Source organism: Aspergillus campestris (assembly GCF_002847485.1).
Source record: "Aspergillus campestris IBT 28561 chromosome Unknown P168scaffold_11, whole genome shotgun sequence".
Lineage (NCBI taxonomy): Eukaryota > Fungi > Ascomycota > Eurotiomycetes > Eurotiales > Aspergillaceae > Aspergillus > Aspergillus campestris.
The window spans coordinates 1,447,135-1,464,749 of NW_020194346.1; the positions used below are offsets into that span (position 1 = coordinate 1,447,135).

The 17,615-nt window shown below is 58.3% G+C and overlaps 8 protein-coding genes across 8 annotated transcripts; 2 read left to right on the forward strand and 6 right to left on the reverse strand.

Moving 5' to 3' along the window:
• Positions 1–167: 167 nt before the first annotated feature.
• P168DRAFT_284520 (SDR family NAD(P)-dependent oxidoreductase) lies at positions 168–1,185 on the forward strand (the record flags this gene model as incomplete). Its single annotated transcript, XM_024836131.1, has 5 exons — positions 168–175; positions 220–630; positions 694–775; positions 825–936; positions 1,007–1,185. The coding sequence occupies 5 exons, from the start codon at positions 168–170 to the stop codon at positions 1,183–1,185; spliced, it is 792 nt and encodes a 263-aa protein (XP_024690407.1).
• A 201-nt stretch (positions 1,186–1,386) lies between these two features.
• Positions 1,387–2,651, reverse strand: P168DRAFT_329722 (uncharacterized protein; the record flags this gene model as incomplete). Its single annotated transcript, XM_024841499.1, has 6 exons — positions 2,474–2,651; positions 2,402–2,421; positions 2,317–2,353; positions 2,198–2,262; positions 1,667–2,142; positions 1,387–1,579 (listed from the first exon to the last, which is right to left on the reverse strand). Exons 1-6 carry the CDS (start codon positions 2,616–2,618, stop codon positions 1,387–1,389), a joined length of 936 nt encoding a protein of 311 aa, XP_024690408.1. The 5' UTR covers positions 2,619–2,651.
• Positions 2,652–2,855: 204 nt separating this feature from the next.
• P168DRAFT_274483 (catalase/peroxidase) lies at positions 2,856–5,325 on the reverse strand (the record flags this gene model as incomplete). The annotated part of the gene is made up of 1 exon (XM_024835431.1): positions 2,856–5,325. The coding sequence occupies exon 1, from the start codon at positions 5,085–5,087 to the stop codon at positions 2,856–2,858; it is 2,232 nt and encodes a 743-aa protein (XP_024690409.1). The 5' UTR covers positions 5,088–5,325.
• Positions 5,326–5,845: 520 nt separating this feature from the next.
• On the reverse strand, positions 5,846–7,868 carry P168DRAFT_321382 (GMC family oxidoreductase; the record flags this gene model as incomplete). The annotated part of the gene is made up of 3 exons (XM_024840462.1): positions 5,846–6,300; positions 6,397–7,698; positions 7,757–7,868. 3 exons carry the CDS (start codon positions 7,866–7,868, stop codon positions 5,846–5,848), a joined length of 1,869 nt encoding a protein of 622 aa, XP_024690410.1.
• Positions 7,869–10,087: 2,219 nt separating this feature from the next.
• P168DRAFT_274491 (MFS general substrate transporter) lies at positions 10,088–11,608 on the forward strand (the record flags this gene model as incomplete). The annotated part of the gene is made up of 2 exons (XM_024835432.1): positions 10,088–10,980; positions 11,038–11,608. The coding sequence occupies 2 exons, from the start codon at positions 10,088–10,090 to the stop codon at positions 11,606–11,608; spliced, it is 1,464 nt and encodes a 487-aa protein (XP_024690411.1).
• Positions 11,609–11,771: 163 nt separating this feature from the next.
• Positions 11,772–14,392, reverse strand: P168DRAFT_292874 (putative C6 transcription factor). The gene is made up of 6 exons (XM_024837685.1): positions 14,254–14,392; positions 14,086–14,197; positions 13,978–14,033; positions 13,503–13,921; positions 12,530–13,443; positions 11,772–12,455 (listed from the first exon to the last, which is right to left on the reverse strand). The coding sequence occupies exons 1-6, from the start codon at positions 14,310–14,312 to the stop codon at positions 11,886–11,888; spliced, it is 2,130 nt and encodes a 709-aa protein (XP_024690412.1). The 5' UTR covers positions 14,313–14,392; the 3' UTR covers positions 11,772–11,885.
• Positions 14,393–14,838: 446 nt separating this feature from the next.
• P168DRAFT_292876 (aromatic ring-hydroxylating oxygenase subunit alpha) lies at positions 14,839–16,689 on the reverse strand. Its single transcript, XM_024837686.1, has one exon. The coding sequence runs from the start codon at positions 16,383–16,385 to the stop codon at positions 15,213–15,215; it is 1,173 nt and encodes a 390-aa protein (XP_024690413.1). The 5' UTR covers positions 16,386–16,689; the 3' UTR covers positions 14,839–15,212.
• Positions 16,668–17,435, reverse strand: P168DRAFT_292877 (cupin domain-containing protein). Its single transcript, XM_024837687.1, has 3 exons — positions 17,213–17,435; positions 17,104–17,161; positions 16,668–17,056 (listed from the first exon to the last, which is right to left on the reverse strand). The coding sequence occupies exons 1-3, from the start codon at positions 17,378–17,380 to the stop codon at positions 16,719–16,721; spliced, it is 564 nt and encodes a 187-aa protein (XP_024690414.1). The 5' UTR covers positions 17,381–17,435; the 3' UTR covers positions 16,668–16,718.
• Between the last annotated feature and the right edge of the window lie 180 nt (positions 17,436–17,615).

Genomic DNA, 17,615 nt, shown 5'->3' on the forward strand with positions numbered 1-17,615 from the left:
AGCCCCTCAAGATGTATATGTTGCATCCTTTGCCGGGCCATTCTATTGGCCTCCTTCCATACTAGATGCAGGATGACGAGTCGAATGCGGGGAAAGAGAGCAGGTCCTGCGCAATTATCCCCCAAATCTCGCAAGTCAAGGGGTGTTAAGCCTTCCACACGAACACTATGATCGGGTAAGTCCCTATTACTCTTCGCATGGAAGTCGTTAACAGACCAGAGTCGCCCTCATCACCGGCGCCGCTTCTGGCATCGGCCGAGCCACGGCTGAGACCTTCGTGAAAGAAGGATGCACCAAGCTCGTGCTTGCCGATATCGACGAGGAGGGGTTCCAGACTGTGGCAGACGGTTTGCGTGCACTCAACCCCGACGTCCAGGTCGTCACCGTCAAAGTCGACGTTTCCTCCGAGACTGACGTCCAGCACATGGTGTCCACTGCCGTTGCGAAGTTCGGTGCTATTCATTATGCTGTCAACAATGCCGGGATCAGTAGCAAGCCCCGCGTGAAGACGCACGAATTGTCCACCGACGCGTGGGATCGGGTCATTGCTTTGAATTTGCGCGGGGTGTGGCTCTGCGAGAGGGCAGAAATCCAGCAGATGCTGCGCCAGGAGACTACCCTCGTTCCACGGTGCGTGTTGTGTCTTTCCTATTTTGATATGAAAGTACATGGAAGCTGATAGATCGTGGACAGAACCGGAGCGCCTCCCCAGCGGGGATCCATCGTCAATGTGTCGTCTATATTCGGGGTGCTGTCACACCCAACGGTTGGGGGGGTATGTTCTATTGTCTGATATACCTCCAGTATGGCGCTGATTTGTGTAGTATGCTGCAGCGAAGGCTGGTGTTCTGGGAATCTCCCGAACGGATGCCGTCGCTTATGGTGCGGAGGGTATTCGCGTTAACAGTGTTCTACCTGGGTTTATCAAGACACCACGTATGTTTCTCTTGCGTTTCATTTCGTCGTTTTGGTCCAAAGAATATGTGACATGCCTAACAGCCGGCAGTCTTGGAAGAGTCTATCCGTCAGGGATCCAACTACGACGACCTCATTCAAACAGTCCCTGTTCGGCGATGGGGCACGCCACAGGAGGTTTCGGAGGTGATTGCTTTCCTGGCTGGTGAAAAGGCCAGTTTCATCAATGGGTCGGAGGTGTTGGTTGATGGAGGATATAGCAAGATTTGATTAGGCTGCAAGGGAATCTGACCCGGTCGAGGTCGATGTAGGAGATGGCTCATTGAGCGTGATCTAGGTCTCCCTTATTTCCTATTTCCTACTATGCCGGGAATAGACAAATGCGATAGATACAACAATACAAGGGTATTCCAGTCTGACCACGATCTAGACTCTAAACCGAAAAAATGGATATTCAAGTCATGACAATCATCACGACACACCCGAGATACTGCTTGGTATCGGATTCAACTCCGGTGGAGCGTGCTCTGACGAGACAATCGGTCCCTGGTCACTCTGCGTGTCTTCCTGCCTCTCAGTATGATATTTTCCAACCACGACTTCTACCAACTTCTTCAACGTCGGTACACATGCGCATATCAACCCGATGCCGCCCTCGGCGGTACTATTAGCTCAGCATCAGCCGAATCTTCGAGGACAGAAAGAAAGAAAGCGAGAGGAAGAATGAAAAGGAAAAAAGACAAATCCATACTCCGACATCAAAATCCTCAAAATCAACCTCATCTGCTCCCCCATCGAGAAGCCCAACACAAGCACCAGTCGATACAAGCTGAACCCCACAGCCGCACTGCCCGCCCCCAGAACGGCAATGACAGACAGCTTCTGCTTGCGCTCCATCCGCAACGGCCACGTCAGCGCCACCGAGAACCCCAATATAGCGAGATCCGTCGCCACGCTGACGCTGCTGTCCGCGATGATTACGCCCCGTCGGTCTCTGCACTGCTCGTTCCACCGCGGGTGCACCACGGCCCAGTAGGCGCTGACCGGGTTGCAGATGAAGACCTTGGCGATTAGGATGGCGATGTAGTATAGTGTTAGGAGAACCTCGAAGATGTAGACGATGTAGACGCGGTGGAAGCGGTGGAACAGACGTGTGAGGACGTAGAGAATGGTCAGTTTGATGCTTAGCATCATGGGTGAGAACACCAGGCTGGCAACGTAGAAGACCTATCGCGTATTAGTGAGAAATCTTCCTTTTATATTGAGTGCGAGCGGAAGAGACTTTGGATTTGGTGGCCACGTCTGCAGGCGTCATGTGGCTCGTGGTCGGTCCCTCGATGTAGGTATCTAGTTATTCGATTCTCTTAGTTGTTTGTTGATTGTCAAGGACGAGATACGTACACACGATGGCGCAGGCGCCGTGAACGTTGTACAGAATCTACTACGATCAACTAGTGCCTCGCTCAACGGGTTCGCGGAGAGATACCCATGCCACAATGCACCACACTGTCTCGTTAGCTTGTTCTGCCTCTAACTCTCGAGTGATAAAGAGAAATACCGTCTTCCCCCACCCACGGCATCCGCAGCGAGAACTTGACGATGAACCGCAGAGCCACGACCAGCGTCACGATGCTGGAGCCTAAAACCTGAGTCACCAGGCTGATGGTGTTGAGTCCATCCGTGCCATAGTCCTTGCGGTGCATATCAGGTGAACGGAGTTGTTAGGCCATGGTGGTGGAAGATCGGGGTTGGAGATGAAGAACTTATTGGTGAGCGAGCGGGGATGATATCACCACCCGGTCCACTCCATCGCGGTCTCCACCAAGTCCCACACAGACAGCATTTCTACGAGTCAAAAGACAGGATTTCCAGGCACATTTAAGAAAGAAAAAGTAATTCAATACTAGACTCATCATATCAATCTACAATCCGTATCATAATCACAGTCGAGGCCGTCCCGCCGCCGGCGACACCGCCACGTCAAACCGATCCAGATTCATCACCTTATCCCACGCAGCCACAAAGTCGCGCACCAGCAGCGTCTGACCGTCCGAGCTGCCGTACAACTCGGCCAACGCTCGCAGCTCTGGCTGCGACCCGAACGCAAGGTCGACGCGGCTGGCGGTCCAGCGCGGCGCCCCCGTCTGCCGGTCGACACCCTCGAACCGGTCCCCGTCGACGGGCTTCCACAAGGTGCCCATGTCCAGCAGATTGACAAAGAAGTCGTTGGTCAGGGTTCCGGGGCGTTGGGTGAGCACACCTTGCGCCGAGCCGTCCCAGTTGGCGTTCAGCGCCCGCAACCCGCCCACCAGCGCCGTCATCTCCGGCGCCGACAGAGTCAGCAGGTGTGCCTTGTCGACGAGCGCCTGCTCAGTTCGCACACGCAAGTTGGAGGCGCCGTAATTGCGGAACCCGTCCGCCGCCGGCCGCAGCCACTCGAACGACTCGGCGTCCGTCTGCTCCGGCAGCGCGTCCATGCGCCCTGGAGTGAAGGGCACCGGCGTACCGGACGCCTGCTCCACGGCCGCGCACCCGGCCAGCACGATCAGGTCCGCGAGTGACACCCGCTTGTTGCCTGTCTGCGCCGCGTGGAAGCGCGCCTGCACCCCCTCCAGCGCCGCCAGCACCGCCCGCAGAGCGTCCGGCCGGTTGACCTCCCAACCGTTCTGCGGCGCCAGCCGGATGCGCGCTCCGTTGGCACCACCGCGCTTGTCGCCGCCACGGAAGGTCGACGCGGACGCCCACGCCGTGCGGATGAACTCGGCCGGGTCGACACCCGTCGCTAGGATCTCGCGTTTCAGCGCGGCAATGTCCTCGCTGTCAATCGGCGGGTGGCTCGGCGTTGGGATGGGGTCCTCCCACAGGACGGTCTCCGAGGGCACCTCGGGACCCAGCCAGCGCGACCGGGGTCCCATGTCGCGGTGCAGCAGCTTGAACCAGGCACGGCCGAAGGCATCGGCGAACCGATCGGGGTTGGCCAGGAAGCCCCGTGCGATCTTCTCGTAGGCCGGGTCGGCACGCAGGGCCACATCCGTGGTCAGCATACGCGGCTTCTGCTTCTTGCTCGGGTCGAAGGCGTCGGGGACGATATCACCCGCGTCCTTGGCCGTCCACTGGTTGGCGCCAGCGGGGCTCTTGGTCAGCTCCCACTCGAAGCGGAACAGGTAGTCAAGGAAGCCCATCCCCCAGCGGGTAGGCGTCGACGTCCAGGTGACTTCGAGCCCGCTGGTGATGGCGTCGGCGCCCCGGCCAGACTTGTACCCGTTGGCCCAGCCCAGCCCCTGCGCTTCGATGCCCGCGGCGGCCGGCTCGGGCCCGACCTGGTCGCCGGGACCAGCACCGTGGGTCTTGCCGAAGGTGTGGCCACCGGCGATGAGGGCGACCGTCTCCTCATCGTTCATGGCCATGCGGCCGAAGGTGATGCGGATGTCGCGGGCGGCAGCCTGCGGGTCCGGCTGGCCGTTGGGGCCCTCGGGGTTCACGTAGATGAGGCCCATGTGCGAGGCCGCTAGGGGGTTCTCGAGCTCGCGGGTGGCGATGTTGCCCTGGCGGGCCTGCTCCTCAGGGGTCTCGGCCGCGTAGCGGACGTCGTTGCCGGCGGGGAACATGGTCCGCTCGCCGCCCCAGTAGACGGACTCGTCGGCCTCCCAGACGTCGGGGCGGCCGCCGGCGAAGCCAAATGTCTTGAAGCCCATGGACTCAAGGGCAACATTGCCGGACAGCAGCAGCAGGTCGGCCCAGGAGATCTTGTTGCCGTACTTCTGCTTGATGGGCCACAGCAGACGCCGGGCCTTGTCCAGGTTGCCGTTGTCGGGCCAGCTGTTCAGAGGGGAGAACCGCTGCTGGCCCTGGCCGCCGCCGCCACGCCCGTCAAAGACACGGTACGTTCCTGCGCTGTGCCAGGCCATGCGGACGAACAGACCCCCGTAGTGCCCGAAGTCGGCAGGCCACCAGTCCTGAGAGTCGGTCATCAAGGCCTGGAGGTCCTTCTTGAGGGCCCAGTAGTCGAGGGACTTGAATGCTGCGCCATAGTCAAAGTCCTTGGTCTGGGGGTTGGTCAAGTCGCTATGCTGGCGGAGGATGTTCAACCGCAGCTGATCGGGCCACCAGTCGGTGTTTCTGGTGCCACCACCCGCCGCATTGGACGGTTTCTTGAAGGGACATTCACCCATGATGCAGGTCAAACAATATGGTAGATGAAAGATGACAAAAGCGCAGATGTGAGTGGGGAATAGGAAGGGGAGAAGGGGGGGACAAAAGAGCAGACGAGGAGCGCAACCCCGCTTTGTTTATGTAGGACGTGTCCGGTTAACGACGAATGACAACGGAGCGATTCAGCAGCAACAAACAGCAGATCCCAAGAGGACCAGATGGATCATTGGCGGAGAGTTCCGAGGGAAATGCGGGGGGCAGTGGTGTGATGGTGCGGGGGATGACCAGGGGGGAAACCGAAACCGCGGTCTATTCCCAGTCGGTGCATTCCGCTTTATGTATTGGCAGGTCTGGAGGAGATGGTTGGTCCAGTCAGGGGAGGAGCAGATGGATTTCCAAGCATTTCCATCTCTGCTGGTCTGGAACTGAGGTTTTAGTCAGGATCTCCACTCTGAATAATTGGGTCCGTCTAGAGCCTACTCGGCATGGACTGCCTAATCAGTCGTCATCCACCTACGCTGGATGGTGGGATGAGCCAGTGCGGAGTCAGGAAACATTCAATGTATACTGTTTACGGTCGGTAGCCGAGTAGTTCATCTATGGGTCCTCAATATCTGGTGTCGGGGCCCGAAGACAGACATATAGATAATAGATGGCGAAGTCCTAAGTCCAGCCGAAGTCTCCACCGCTTCGTGACAAATGGACCGGGCCGGTTCCGATAACACCAAAACAAAGGGCGACACTGGATCTAATCGCATGGAGCAATCCGGTCTCCATCCTACAAGTTCGCTCGCACCGTCTGATAATCCCGCTTGATCTGATCGCTCAGCTTGTACGCCATGGCGGCAATTGTGGCGGTCGGATGCCCGCTAATCTGCTCCGGGAACACGCTGGCATCCACCACGCGCAGCCGTCGCACGCCGTGCACCCGACACTGAAGGTCGACGACGCTCGTCTCCGGGGAGGGGCCCATGCGCGCCGTCCCGACGGGATGGTAAAGCGTGAAGGCCTTGGCCTCCATCCAGCGCAGGAGCTGCTCGTCGGTGATCCGATCGATATCGGTGCTCGAGTACGGCCACCACTCCGACCAGATGTCGTCGTTGGGCGCCACCGGCTCCAGGTATCGCTGGAATGCCGGGCTGCGCATGATCCGGAGGCAGACACGGATGCCCGCCAGGAGCACGCTACGGTCGTTGTCGGTCTCATCGCTGAAATATTTGGGGTCGATGATTGCTGTTGCTCGCTTCATCAGTATCTCCATCACAACAGCTAAGAAAAAAAAAAAAAAAAAAATAGGGAGAGGGAAACAAGAGAGGATGGATCACTCACGAGCATCGAAGGCATCCCGGGTCCGCAGGGTGATGCTCCCCTTGCTCTTGGGTCGCAGTCCGACCGGGGCGAGGGTGAAGGCGCTCGCCCCACCCGGCCCCGGCTCCTCGCCGTGGTGGATGTAGGCCATGGGGGCCCCAACGATCTCCACGTCGGGCCCCCGGGCACCGGACGTGTTGTCTTCGGGCGCGGAGCGCTCGGACGACGAGCCAGGGAAGGGGTGGTGCTCCCACGACCGGAGGAAGGCGGCCGCCTCACCGGCATTGTGGGTGAGGGGTCCGCTGCCAAACAACTGCCACCGCGCCAGCGCCGGCAGCGCCCACAGCGGGTTGGCTAGGTAGTCGAGGGTAGTGCCCCATCGCGCCTTGCAGATGATAGGGGTGGAGACCAGGTGGTCCTTGAGGTTCTGGCCGACCGCCGCATTCTCGCGCACGACGGGGATGCCGTGGCGGTGCAGCTCCTCGGCCGGACCGATGCCGCTCAGCAGCAACAGCTGCGGTGTGTTGATGGCGCCACTGCAGAGGACGACCTCGCGCCGGGCGTGGACTTCAAACCGCGGCCCGCCCCGCTGGGTCTGCAGCTCGACGCCGACGACGGTCGGCTCGGGGCCGCTGAGTCGGTCGACCAGCAGACGGGTGACGTGGGCGTGGCAAGCGATGGACAGGTTGGGCCGCCGGCGGACCGCGGCGGGCAGGTAGGCGGTGGCCAACGAGGCGCGCTGGCCTTTGGGGTCGATGAAGGTCTGGAAGCGAGTCGCGCCCAGGGTACCCGCGGGGGTGTTGATATCCGGGTTGGCTGGGATGCCCGCGTCCTCGCACGCAGGCAGGAATCCTTTCTCCCCGATCTCCGTCAGCCACGAGTATCCGACGTCCCACAGCCCGGTGCGGCCCCGGTGCGCCAAGTCGATGCGCGGGCGAGCGGTGTTGGGAGTGAAGCCCTCCATGCGGCGCCAGTACGGGACCAGATCTTTGTAGCTCCAGCCCTGACAGCCATGGACCGTCGCCCACTCGTCAAAGTCGGACGGGGCGCAGTGGTGGTACATCATCGCATTCATCGAGCTGCTGCCGCCCAGCATGCGACCGCGGGGCCAGTACAGACGGCGCGCGGCGAGGCCCGGTTGCTCGGTGGTGTAATAGTCCCAGTCATGTTCGGTGTGGAAGAGCTTGGAGAAGAGCATGGGGGCCTTGGACTCCAAGATCTTGGTGTTGTCCCCGCCCGCTTCCAGGAGGAGGACGGTGACGTGGGGATCTTCGGACAGCTGGCTGGCCAACACACTGCCCGCGGGCCCTGCGCCGACGATGACTACTCCCCATCAGCTCACATCCTTCGATGGAGGTCGGAGGGTTTGTGATTATCATACCATAGTCGTAACCTTTCGATTGACGCCGCGCTTGCGCATCCGTGGCGGGGGAGCCTGTGTGCCACTGGGGGGTGGCGTAGTTTAGCGGGTTGGACATCGGATTGCGACCCATGATGACCGGATGCAAGATTTACCACTACACACTGTCGTCCCGCACACAAAGCAGCCTGGGTCGACTTGCTATATATACAAACATTCGGCTGTCTGACTTTCTCCACTTTCGAGTTCCCCCGCACTGCCAAAGTCCTATCTCTGGCCTCGTATTCGCTGGTCGATCAAGCATATCCTTGGCATTTCTGCAAGTTTGCCCGGCCTTTGGCCGATCTCCTCGTCGAGGCTGTCGCAATTGGAATCGCTTGCTGGACGATCCCAGTCGGGATGATGGTGAATCGTTCTTTTCCCTGTCCTTGTTCTGGTCTGTCCCATCCTGTTCTGTTTTGTCCTTATTGGGACTGGCTTCTCAACGGGCCGAGTCATCGCAATTGGTCCGGCGACGGTCTGGACTAGTTTCATATGGGTTTCCTGGGGGACCATCACGCCGCAATCCGTTCGGCGTCCTATTGCGGGTCCAGCACCTTACCCGAGGTCCGGTCTGGAGTTCATGTGCCCCCACCAAGCTGAGGCCTTTTTCTCGGCCTGTACCGTCCTCTGTACTCCGTAGTTTGTAGCCTAATCCAGAGGCTGGTGTCCAGATGCGGACCATGGCGTCCAGCCTACGAACTGCATTGCGAGGCGGGCCTGTACTCCCCGAACTCTGCAGGGGACACATCAATTCTTCGTCGAGCGACATGGCGGTCAGATTGGACATCATCCGTCTAAGCCGATCGGGCGGGCAGTTATGAGCGATGTTATCATGAGCGACAGAGGAAGAAAAAGGAATGAAAACAACGCGGTTGGAAGACTTGACGTTGTGAAGAACTGTTGAGCACGTGGTGGGTCAGCTGATTCGTCGCCAATCCAACACAATTTCTTCATTTCTACATTCTTTCTCATCTTGGTCTGATGAACGATTGCAATTGATCCATTTATCACATTGGGGGTTGATATGGAGTTAGCCCCAATGGATATGTATTTCAGCCCCCCGACCGGATATTCATCTCTCGTCAACTTTCAAACTGACTCCATTTGCGGATGGTTTCATAATAATCGCGACATTCAACAATTATTTGCAATTGGAGACACCAGCGACAGTGGAGTTGTCTAACCAGATGTCCATTTCCTCCGAGACCATTGCTACTTGAGACCAGATCCTAGTCAATAGCCACGCAAGCATGTCGCGAACAAGGTTGACATGGCTCTCCACAGAGGATCCCCTCAACGGTGGGGATGGAGGTGGTCGCCCGCCCATACTCTGCCATCACTCCGCCGTTATAGCCTATTGTCATGGACCTCGCCAGGGCGTCTATCCTCTCCGACGCGCTACGTGTCAGATCCCGACCGTTTCACATCTGTCGTATCGGTGGAGTGGACAGGAGCCATGAGCGGTCATCCTCCAGCCGCCCGCAACAAGGTGGCGGTTCGCAGAAGTGGCCGTGGCGGATGCTTGGGGGAAGCAGGCTGACACCAATCGTGATGATTCGTGGAGCTGCCTAAAAAAAGAATACTGGGCAATCCTCAGCATTCTGCCTAAGTCGAGGGGTTTGACTTCGACGCGGTGGGGCGATCGACGGTAGCGCTAGCCGCCGCCGACACAGGATCGTCCAGGTCAATGATCCATCAAGTGGGTTCAGGGGTTGGCGTCAGAAACGGCCACCAGCCTACGGTCCTTACATGTTCGGCATGAAGGAGGACGACTCTATGTGTAGGAATGGAGCGGCCAGTGTTGAACCTCTAGGGATGTCTCTGAGGGACGTTGAGGGATGGCGGTCAATGACAATCAACCAGCCTGACGGTGGAATGAGCGGTGCCGTTGCTCCGTCCCTTGCACACATCGATGGTATCCACTGGATGGATCCCCGTGTCGTGGACGGACATCAAGGGGACGGTCCCAATGAAAATAACCGTTTCTGATGTCGATCCTGAAGATGGAACCCCCTGAAACATCTGCGTCGTCGATCGAGCCGTCCCATTTATTACCTGTCCAACATCGTTGCAGGTGGGGTTCACACCGAGTCGCCTCACGTCTATTGAAAAAGAATCGACTCCCGCGACAGCGATCGATGCTCAAGAACCGTCGACATCATGTCCGGGGATCGGACGAGTCCACCCAGCGAGGGTATCACCGACCGACTGGAGACACCATGGGGGCCAACGCCCCCGGGCACCTCCTCGGGTATCTCCCAGAGCGCCTACAGCACCACGTCGGAGCTGGAGAAGACGGACACGACGCCTATGGTGAAGCCCACCGACGAGGAGGAGTACTCGGCCTTCGGACGACATGAGAAGCGGTTTATGGTGTTCATGGCCGCCGTCGGCATCATCTCCGCCTCCATCTCCAGCCACATCTACTTTCCCGTCATGCCGACCCTCATTCACGACTACAACATCACCCCCGCCCTACTCAACCTCACCATCACCTCCTTCATGATCATCCAGGGGCTGGCCCCCTCCTTCATCGGCACCTTCTCTGACGCCAACGGCCGTCGCCCGGCCTACATCCTAGCGTTCGCCATCTACTTCATCGCCAACATCGGGCTGTCGGTGCAGAACAGTTACGGCGCCTTGCTCGCCCTGCGATGCATCCAGAGCGCCGGCAGCAGCGGCAGCGCCTCCTTCGGCCACGCAGTCGTCGCCGACATCGCCCCCTCCTCCATCCGCGGCAAATACATCGGTCCCATGACGGCGGGCGTCACCGTGACCCCAGCCCTGGGCCCCGTCATCGGGGGCATCCTCACCCGATACCTGGGGTGGCGGAGCGTCTTCTGGTTCCTGGTCATCATCAGTGGAGCCTTCCTGGTCGCGTACGTGGTGCTGATGCCCGAGACCGCCCGCAAGGTGGTCGGCAACGGTCGCGTCACTCCGACAGCGTGGTGGCGGCAATCCGTCGCCCAGGCAGTCTCCGCCCGCCGAAACCCCCATCTCGCCCCGCGCGACGAGCAACCGTTCCGGTTGACATGTCCCAACCCGCTGGACACCCTCGTCATCTTCCGCGAAAAGGACATGTTCATCACCATCCTGTACATCGGAATCGGCTCCTTCACCACGACCGTCCTTGGGACCAGCACGGCCAACCTGTTCGGTGACCTCTATGACCTAGACTCGCTCCAGATCGGACTGTGCTACCTGTATGTTCCGCGCCCATTAACCCCATCAATTCTGTGATACTAACTGACATTGACCAGCCCCTTCGGCATCGCGGCAACCATCGGAGCCATGGTGACGGGCAAAGTGCTCGACTACAATTACCGCCGGATCGCGCACCAGCTGAATATCCCACCCGAAATCGTCCGGTCCAAAGAGCTGCTGGACTTTCCCATTGAGCGCGCCCGCCTGCAGATCGCCTTCGCGCCCGTCTTGCTCCTGGTCGCCGCTTTTATCCCCTACGGCTGGGTCCTGCAGCTCAGGTTGCCCCTCGCCGTCCCCCTCGTCCTGCAGTGCGTCGTCGGCTTTACCTCCACCATCTGCATCGGTACCATGTACACCCTCCTGGTGGACCTGGCCCCGGCGCAACCTGCGACGGCCTCCGCCGCGGCGAACCTCATGCGCTGCTGGCTGGGCGCATTGGGCGCAGGTATTATTGACTCCATGCTCCGCGGGATGGGCTGGGGGTGGTGTTTCCTCTTTTTGGGTCTGGTCATAGCTGCTGCCTCGGGACTGCTGGCATTGCAGTATGTGCATGGTATGAAGTGGCGCGAACAGCGGAAGGCGCGCGAGGACGAAAAGCAACGGAAGGAAGCTGCGACCGGTTCGTAAAGAGTCCGACCGTCTGTGATTTTTGTATATACTCCACAGTTGTGTACAGTATGCTGTGGCATGGGCGTTTGATGTTACGTGTTTATTTGGAAGAGAGGGTTGCGTGATGCAGGTTCATCGCCGACTCCCGATACCGATCCATTCGTTGATACCAGTCTATCCTTGAACCAAATCTTGTGAATCAAACTAGAATTATCTACCAACTCACTACATCGCAACAACCCCCCACACAACAATCAAATAAGCACTACATTAATTCCAGGCCACAATGGTAGTATTAGAGATTTCCAAAATCCCACCACGTCGAAAAACCATCCACATTCCCGATCGCCGCCTCCGCCTCCTGGTAGTCCATATTCTCGAGGTCTGTAAACTGCCCCGGATCCGTCCACAGCCATGGCGTATTCAACATGAGACTGTCTGCGGGCGCTACTAGCGGGTCTATGGCCCCTCCGGTGACTCCTCCTGAACCCGGTGCCCTGTCACCACCGCTGCTACTGCCCCGGCCTCGTGAAGAAGAAGGCGAAGGAGACAAACGCGCCATATGCGGCGGCATGTGCGCGGCGGTGCCCCCGTCCGCTGTATTAACCGTAACCTCCGGGGACATGGCCACGATGATTTCGAGCGTCGAATCGAAGTGTTCAGCAGCGGAGTGGTCGCGCGCGATAGTCGGTACCAGAGACGGGTGGAGCAGTCCGGCGGTGGTGCGGTGGGTGTCTGCAACGCAGTTGACTTGCAGTACGTCCCACATGAGGGGCACGCTCAGGTAGATCTTGGAGGGGGTCCAATCGTAGTCGACGCGGTCGGCGCCCGATGCGATCCGGAGCATTTTGTCGAGGGTTTGGTTCTGTTTTATTGTCCTGTTAGCAGTCATCCCTCTCGCGCGGTGTGACGATATTATACCATGTGGATTAGACATACCAGAGCCCCGCACACCGGGGAGAATGTTGCAAAGCTCTCGAGAAAGCGTCTGCACTTGGCGAAATCTGTCTTGGATTTCTGTTTCAGGCGGGGATCGGCCGCGCAGCAGAAGTAGAGGTGGACCGTCGCGGCGATGGCCGCACAGTGGCCGAAAAAAGGATCGATAAGACGCATGTGCTTCTCGGAGACCATGTCGATCATGCGCACCAGCCAGGTAGCATGCAGGAGGACCAGCTCGGACGACCGGCGCCAGAAGGCATTGGGGATGGTGAGGGTGGGGTTGTACTGAGACGCGACGATGTAGAGGAAAGGGTGGTTTAGCACAGTGAGGATGCAGTGGTATGTGAACTGGATCTTCAGCCAGGGCGCCCAGTAGTTTCGGCGGGCGCGCAGCTCGTCGGCCGTCCGCTCATAAAACTTCACTGAGTCGTACCGGTGGCATTGCGGCATATGGTTTTCGACCTCTGTCAAGTCCGATAGCACCATCGCGTACATGGAGTCGTGTCGCCAGGGCTCTTTGAGACGATTGTCGGCGCAGTTGGAGACGTACGATCGCACGCGACTCCACACCCACCCAAAATGCACAGCCAGACTCCAGATACCGAGGTCGTCTGCCGTCGTACAACCCAGGTCATCTTGTGGGAGTGGCGGTGGTTGGGCTCCCAGGCCTCTCTGGAACCCATGGTCGTCTCCACCGGGGGCAGGGAACGGTCGACGGACGGTGGCGGGCGCGCTGAGGAAACCGTGTTGCTCGCCGTAGCACTGCTCTAGGGATTGCAGGCTCCAGAACAGTCGTTTCTTCCGTTCCAGCGATCCACCATCGCCTAGATAGGTGGATTCGAGTTCCAACGCGGCCGAGCGGCACAGCTGAAAGGCCAGACCGAGGTGGAATCGCCCGAGGGAGACATTGCCTTCTATCAGCGGTTAATATCTGACTCTGGCCCCCTTTGGAGATAACGAGGGGTAAACATACCCACGAACGATAGGTAGGACAGCAGGCAAAGACTCTCCATAGTCTCGAGATCTACCGTCCCGTTGGCCACGCGCAGCATGATCAACGTCCGTGCGGTATTGCTATAGTGGTGTAGATGGGCATGGTCGCGCGAGAATCGCGACGCTAGCGCTAGGATGCTGCAGACCAGCTCCTGCGAGTCACAGCCGCTCTCCTCAAGCTCCTCGCGGTCGAAACACCATATTGGCTGGCGGTGACAGAATTGAAAGTAGAGATTGATACCCCTGGCGATGGTTGAGGTCGACGGATGGGGGGTGGATTCCTCGGAGCCCACATCGGACGAGAACAGATCGCTGATGCCACCGCCAGACTCGGCGAACGAGGGTCCCGGTCGCTCGGAGAGCGCGGTGCTGGTCTTGTCCCGAGTCGGCTCGACAGGTCTGCTACGGGTCAGCTAGTATTTTCGTGGTGAGGGACGAGGCGAGATGGTCGCTACCTGGAACCGCGCAGGATGAGGTTTACCTTCTCTTCTAACGATGCCAGTCGATCCTCCTACGGGGAAAGGTTCAGCCGTGGGCTCATCGCAGGAGAAGTGGATGCATACCGATTGGCCTCCGCGCGAGGCTCGTCGCACCGGGGTGTAGAGACAGGCTTGTCCCAGGCGCAGACAGCTCGAACAGGCCGGTTTCTCCGCTGGGCACCGGATCTTCTTTCGCCTGGGCCAGATCAGACGGTTCGATGCCGAGAAGCAAATGAAGGTCATCACACTCACCGGCAGTTGAGGCAGGCTTCGTGAGACCGTAACCTCCCTCGATTGCTCTCACGCGGCATCGTGATAGAGGGGGTGGGCACGGAAGTCGAACATCATACGGAAGACATGCCGTCGGTTGTTCGTCTGCAATTGTCTAGAGCAGCTCGGTCGGGGGATGAGCGCCCAGATGTGGGAACGAAGGTCAAGACGCCACTCTTGTTGGCAAACAGAATCATTCCACCACGACCGCCGATATGTGGGGGTTATTGGTCGTACAAAGCAGCAGGTCCAACGACCACGGTGGCAGGTTATCAGAGGGAGAGGTCGCTGTAAGGAGAGTTTCTCGAACACGTCAGGTCATCCACTCCCGGCTGTCTCTTCCCATCCGCGAGACTCGATCAGACCAGGATAGACAACAAGATCCATGCTGTTCCCAGCTTAGTCGGGCTTGTCACGGCATACCCCGCTCATGGCGTTCCACATTGCTAGCGAGTTGGCTATCCCGGTCCGTTCAGGCGGTCCGGCGAGGTCTAGATTGCCCCCAGCGTTCCTTAAAAGGGTTAAAATGTCCCGGGAGACCCATACCGATGTCGATCAACTGATCCTTTTGTATTGTTATCAATCTGCTTTGTTCGTGTGGACGATAGGTGCTGGTTTTACACCCACCGGATGATGGACGGTTTGAACCCTACTGGTGATAATCCAGGCAATCTGACAGCAATACGAAGGGTTCCGTGGGCGGGATGGTTTGAATTACAATCTCTCTTTTCAGTACGAAGAGGAAGGCGGAGTGATAAAAAAAAAAAGTCAATTGAGATAGACCATCACTGAGTGGTGGGGAATATCATCTAACCACAACCGACCCACTTACCCGCAGGCAGTCTTTCAGGAAACGTTAGATTTTGGCTGAGCCAGACCAAAATACTACGACAGAAGCTCGAACCAAAGACAGCACCCTCAAACACTCCCTGGTCGCATTCCTAGTACGCAAGGGCCTTGGTGGCAGCCGACGTACACATTCCCGAGCAACCCCCTCCCGCCAGACCCGGAGATCCGCAGCCCTCGTTCGACGCCGTCAGCCGGGAGCAAAAATGTAGATCGTCGTGGCTCGTCGAAGCTGTCGCTGGAAGTCGCTGTCGCGCAGGCCAAATCTCCTTCTGTGCCGCCTCTTCGAGCCGGTGATGCGCCACCACCAACTCCCGGCACAGCGTCTGAAAGTCCGGCGAACATGGCTCCACCAGGGGATCCCGGTCGCCGTTCCCGACGTCCCTGTTGGCTAGTTCCTCTAGTGTGTTTACGCACCGATCCTGAGCTTCGGACATAATCCGCTGATACGACGTGTGGGTCTGGTCAAAATCCTCGTCGCTGGCGTTCGGGTTGCGGTACACCTCGTGGCGCACGACGCACCGGGTCGCTGAGGTGGGCACACATCGCTGGATGCAGAACCAATGCGGTGACACCGTCAGGGAGGCGTTTGGGAACCAGTCCGTGCTGGTGACCTTCTCAGACGGGAGGTTGGCGTGGATGATGCCGCCGTTATCTGCCAAAAGCTTCCAGTTGTACGCCGCCTCCCGCTCCCAAATGTGGTCGAACTCGTACTCGTCGAACGGATCGTTCTCACTCCGCTGTTGCTGATTCGGACCCGTGAATCGGTTTTCCCATGCAATCTCCGGGCTCTCCCCCGCATCCAGGTTGATCCAGACGAACCCGCCATCGTCGATGTGGACATGGATCGGGAAGAGGCCGTTCTGGCTCTTGTCGAAACCCGCCAGGTCCTGATAGCCCGGCGCCTTGGCGAGCTTCCCGTTGAGGCCGTAGGACCAGCCGTGATATTGGCAGGAGAAGATACGCGTCGTACCGGACTCCTGGGTCACCACGGGGAAGGCGCGGTGTCGGCAGACATTGTGGAAGGCATTGATCCCGCCATCCTTGTCCCGCACCAGGATGAATGGGAAGCCTGCGATCTCATCACGAACGAAGTCCCCGGTGGTGGCTAAGCGGCGCTTATGCGTGGTTAGCAGCCAGTTTCTGGAGAAAATGGCCCGTCGTTCGAATTCGTACACCTCCTGGGATGTATACCACGACGCAGGCAAGACCCGTTCTGGACTCCCATCGCTAGAGCCCAGGGCATTCGTGAAAGATGACAGAGACATGACGCGAGTATCCAGAAAAAGACCTTGGATACGAGATTGATAGAATAGTTTTCCAAACGAAATGGTTCTGATATAGCTCTGATCTTATATCAATCCAAGCTGGTCGGTCCATCCGATGCCCACCGTAGGGCTCATTCCGATCACGGGATCGGCTCGGAGACGGTTTTGTTCTTCAAAACATTCCTGCGACGGATGTTGAATGGGGGCTCTTGCCGTATGGATTTAGATTTATCTAGTACTGAACGGTCGAAGATTCTATCCAATGGAGTGTATGGATGTTATGCCAGACTGGGTTATGGGAAAGAATCTCTGATAATAATCATCCTATCTCGATTACAGCTTACTCCCCCGGGACGCCTCTCGCCATAACACCACCAACGGCCCATCCAAGCCATACACCGGGTCATGGTCCGGGATGATCACCTTTCGGATATCTTCTTCCAGCTTGTCCATCGCTTCTGTCCCCTTGCAAAAGTCATTCCGCCATCGGGGACATTGCTCCGGGTAGACCCCCATATAGCGATAGTCGTCTGTGGCGCTGAGCGACCGATGCGACACGCCCGCTGGGACAACCACCACATCGCCGGCGCGTACGTCCACCTCCACGCCTCCTGTAGACTCCGCGTGGCGCTCACGGCCTAGAACTAGAATGGATTGCCCTTGGAGAACACCTGTGGGAAGTCAATGGGTTGTCATAGTGATCGGGGAGACCACTGACCGTAGCATTCGTGGGTGTTGGGGTGGAAATGCGCCTCCCAGATGGCACCCCATTCACCCTATTCCTCGTTAACAGAAGGCCTGGCTCGTCGTTCTGCCAAACCACATACTCTCCGTTCCCAGTGATTCCTCTCGCAGAGTGCCTTGGTGGACTCTCGGCTCAGCGGGCGGGGGAGGACACCCCGGTACACCAAGGCCGGAAGACGGTTGTTGGGGACGAAGGTGCCCTTCTGAAGATAGTACGTCTCGGGCTGGACCCTTGCTTGTGGTGTAGACATTGCTCCGTTAGTATCAGTGTATTGTAGAGGCAGGACATTACGATGTCGACCTGTTAGGTCACCGAGAGACATGACCAATACCTTCGGTACTACCATTTGGCCCCCCCGCACGTATGCAGGCTTGTTATCAATGCCGATCACATGAGCGGTTCGTATGGCTGCATAAACCGGGATCTCAATCCAAGGAGGGGTAATATGCTCCCTGATTGATCGACCGTCGCGATATGACCTGCAC

Excerpts from the sequence above, each read along its gene's own strand:
- P168DRAFT_292877 (XM_024837687.1), bottom strand. The coding sequence starts at position 17,380 with ATGTCTACACCACAAGCAAGGGTCCAGCCCGAGACGTACTATCTTCAG. Across the intron at positions 17,162-17,212 it reads GGAATCACTGGGAACGGAGA|GGTGAATGGGGTGCCATCTG; the intron begins GTATGTGGTTTG and ends AACGAGGAATAG. Across the intron at positions 17,057-17,103 it reads CAACACCCACGAATGCTACG|GTGTTCTCCAAGGGCAATCC; the intron begins GTCAGTGGTCTC and ends GACTTCCCACAG.
- P168DRAFT_292874 (XM_024837685.1), bottom strand. The coding sequence starts at position 14,312 with ATGCCGCGTGAGAGCAATCGAGGGAGGTTACGGTCTCACGAAGCCTGC. Across the intron at positions 14,198-14,253 it reads GAAGCCTGCCTCAACTGCCG|GCGAAAGAAGATCCGGTGCC; the intron begins GTGAGTGTGATG and ends GATCTGGCCCAG. Across the intron at positions 14,034-14,085 it reads CCTCGCGCGGAGGCCAATCG|GAGGATCGACTGGCATCGTT; the intron begins GTATGCATCCAC and ends CTTTCCCCGTAG.
- P168DRAFT_292876 (XM_024837686.1), bottom strand. The coding sequence starts at position 16,385 with ATGTCTCTGTCATCTTTCACGAATGCCCTGGGCTCTAGCGATGGGAGT.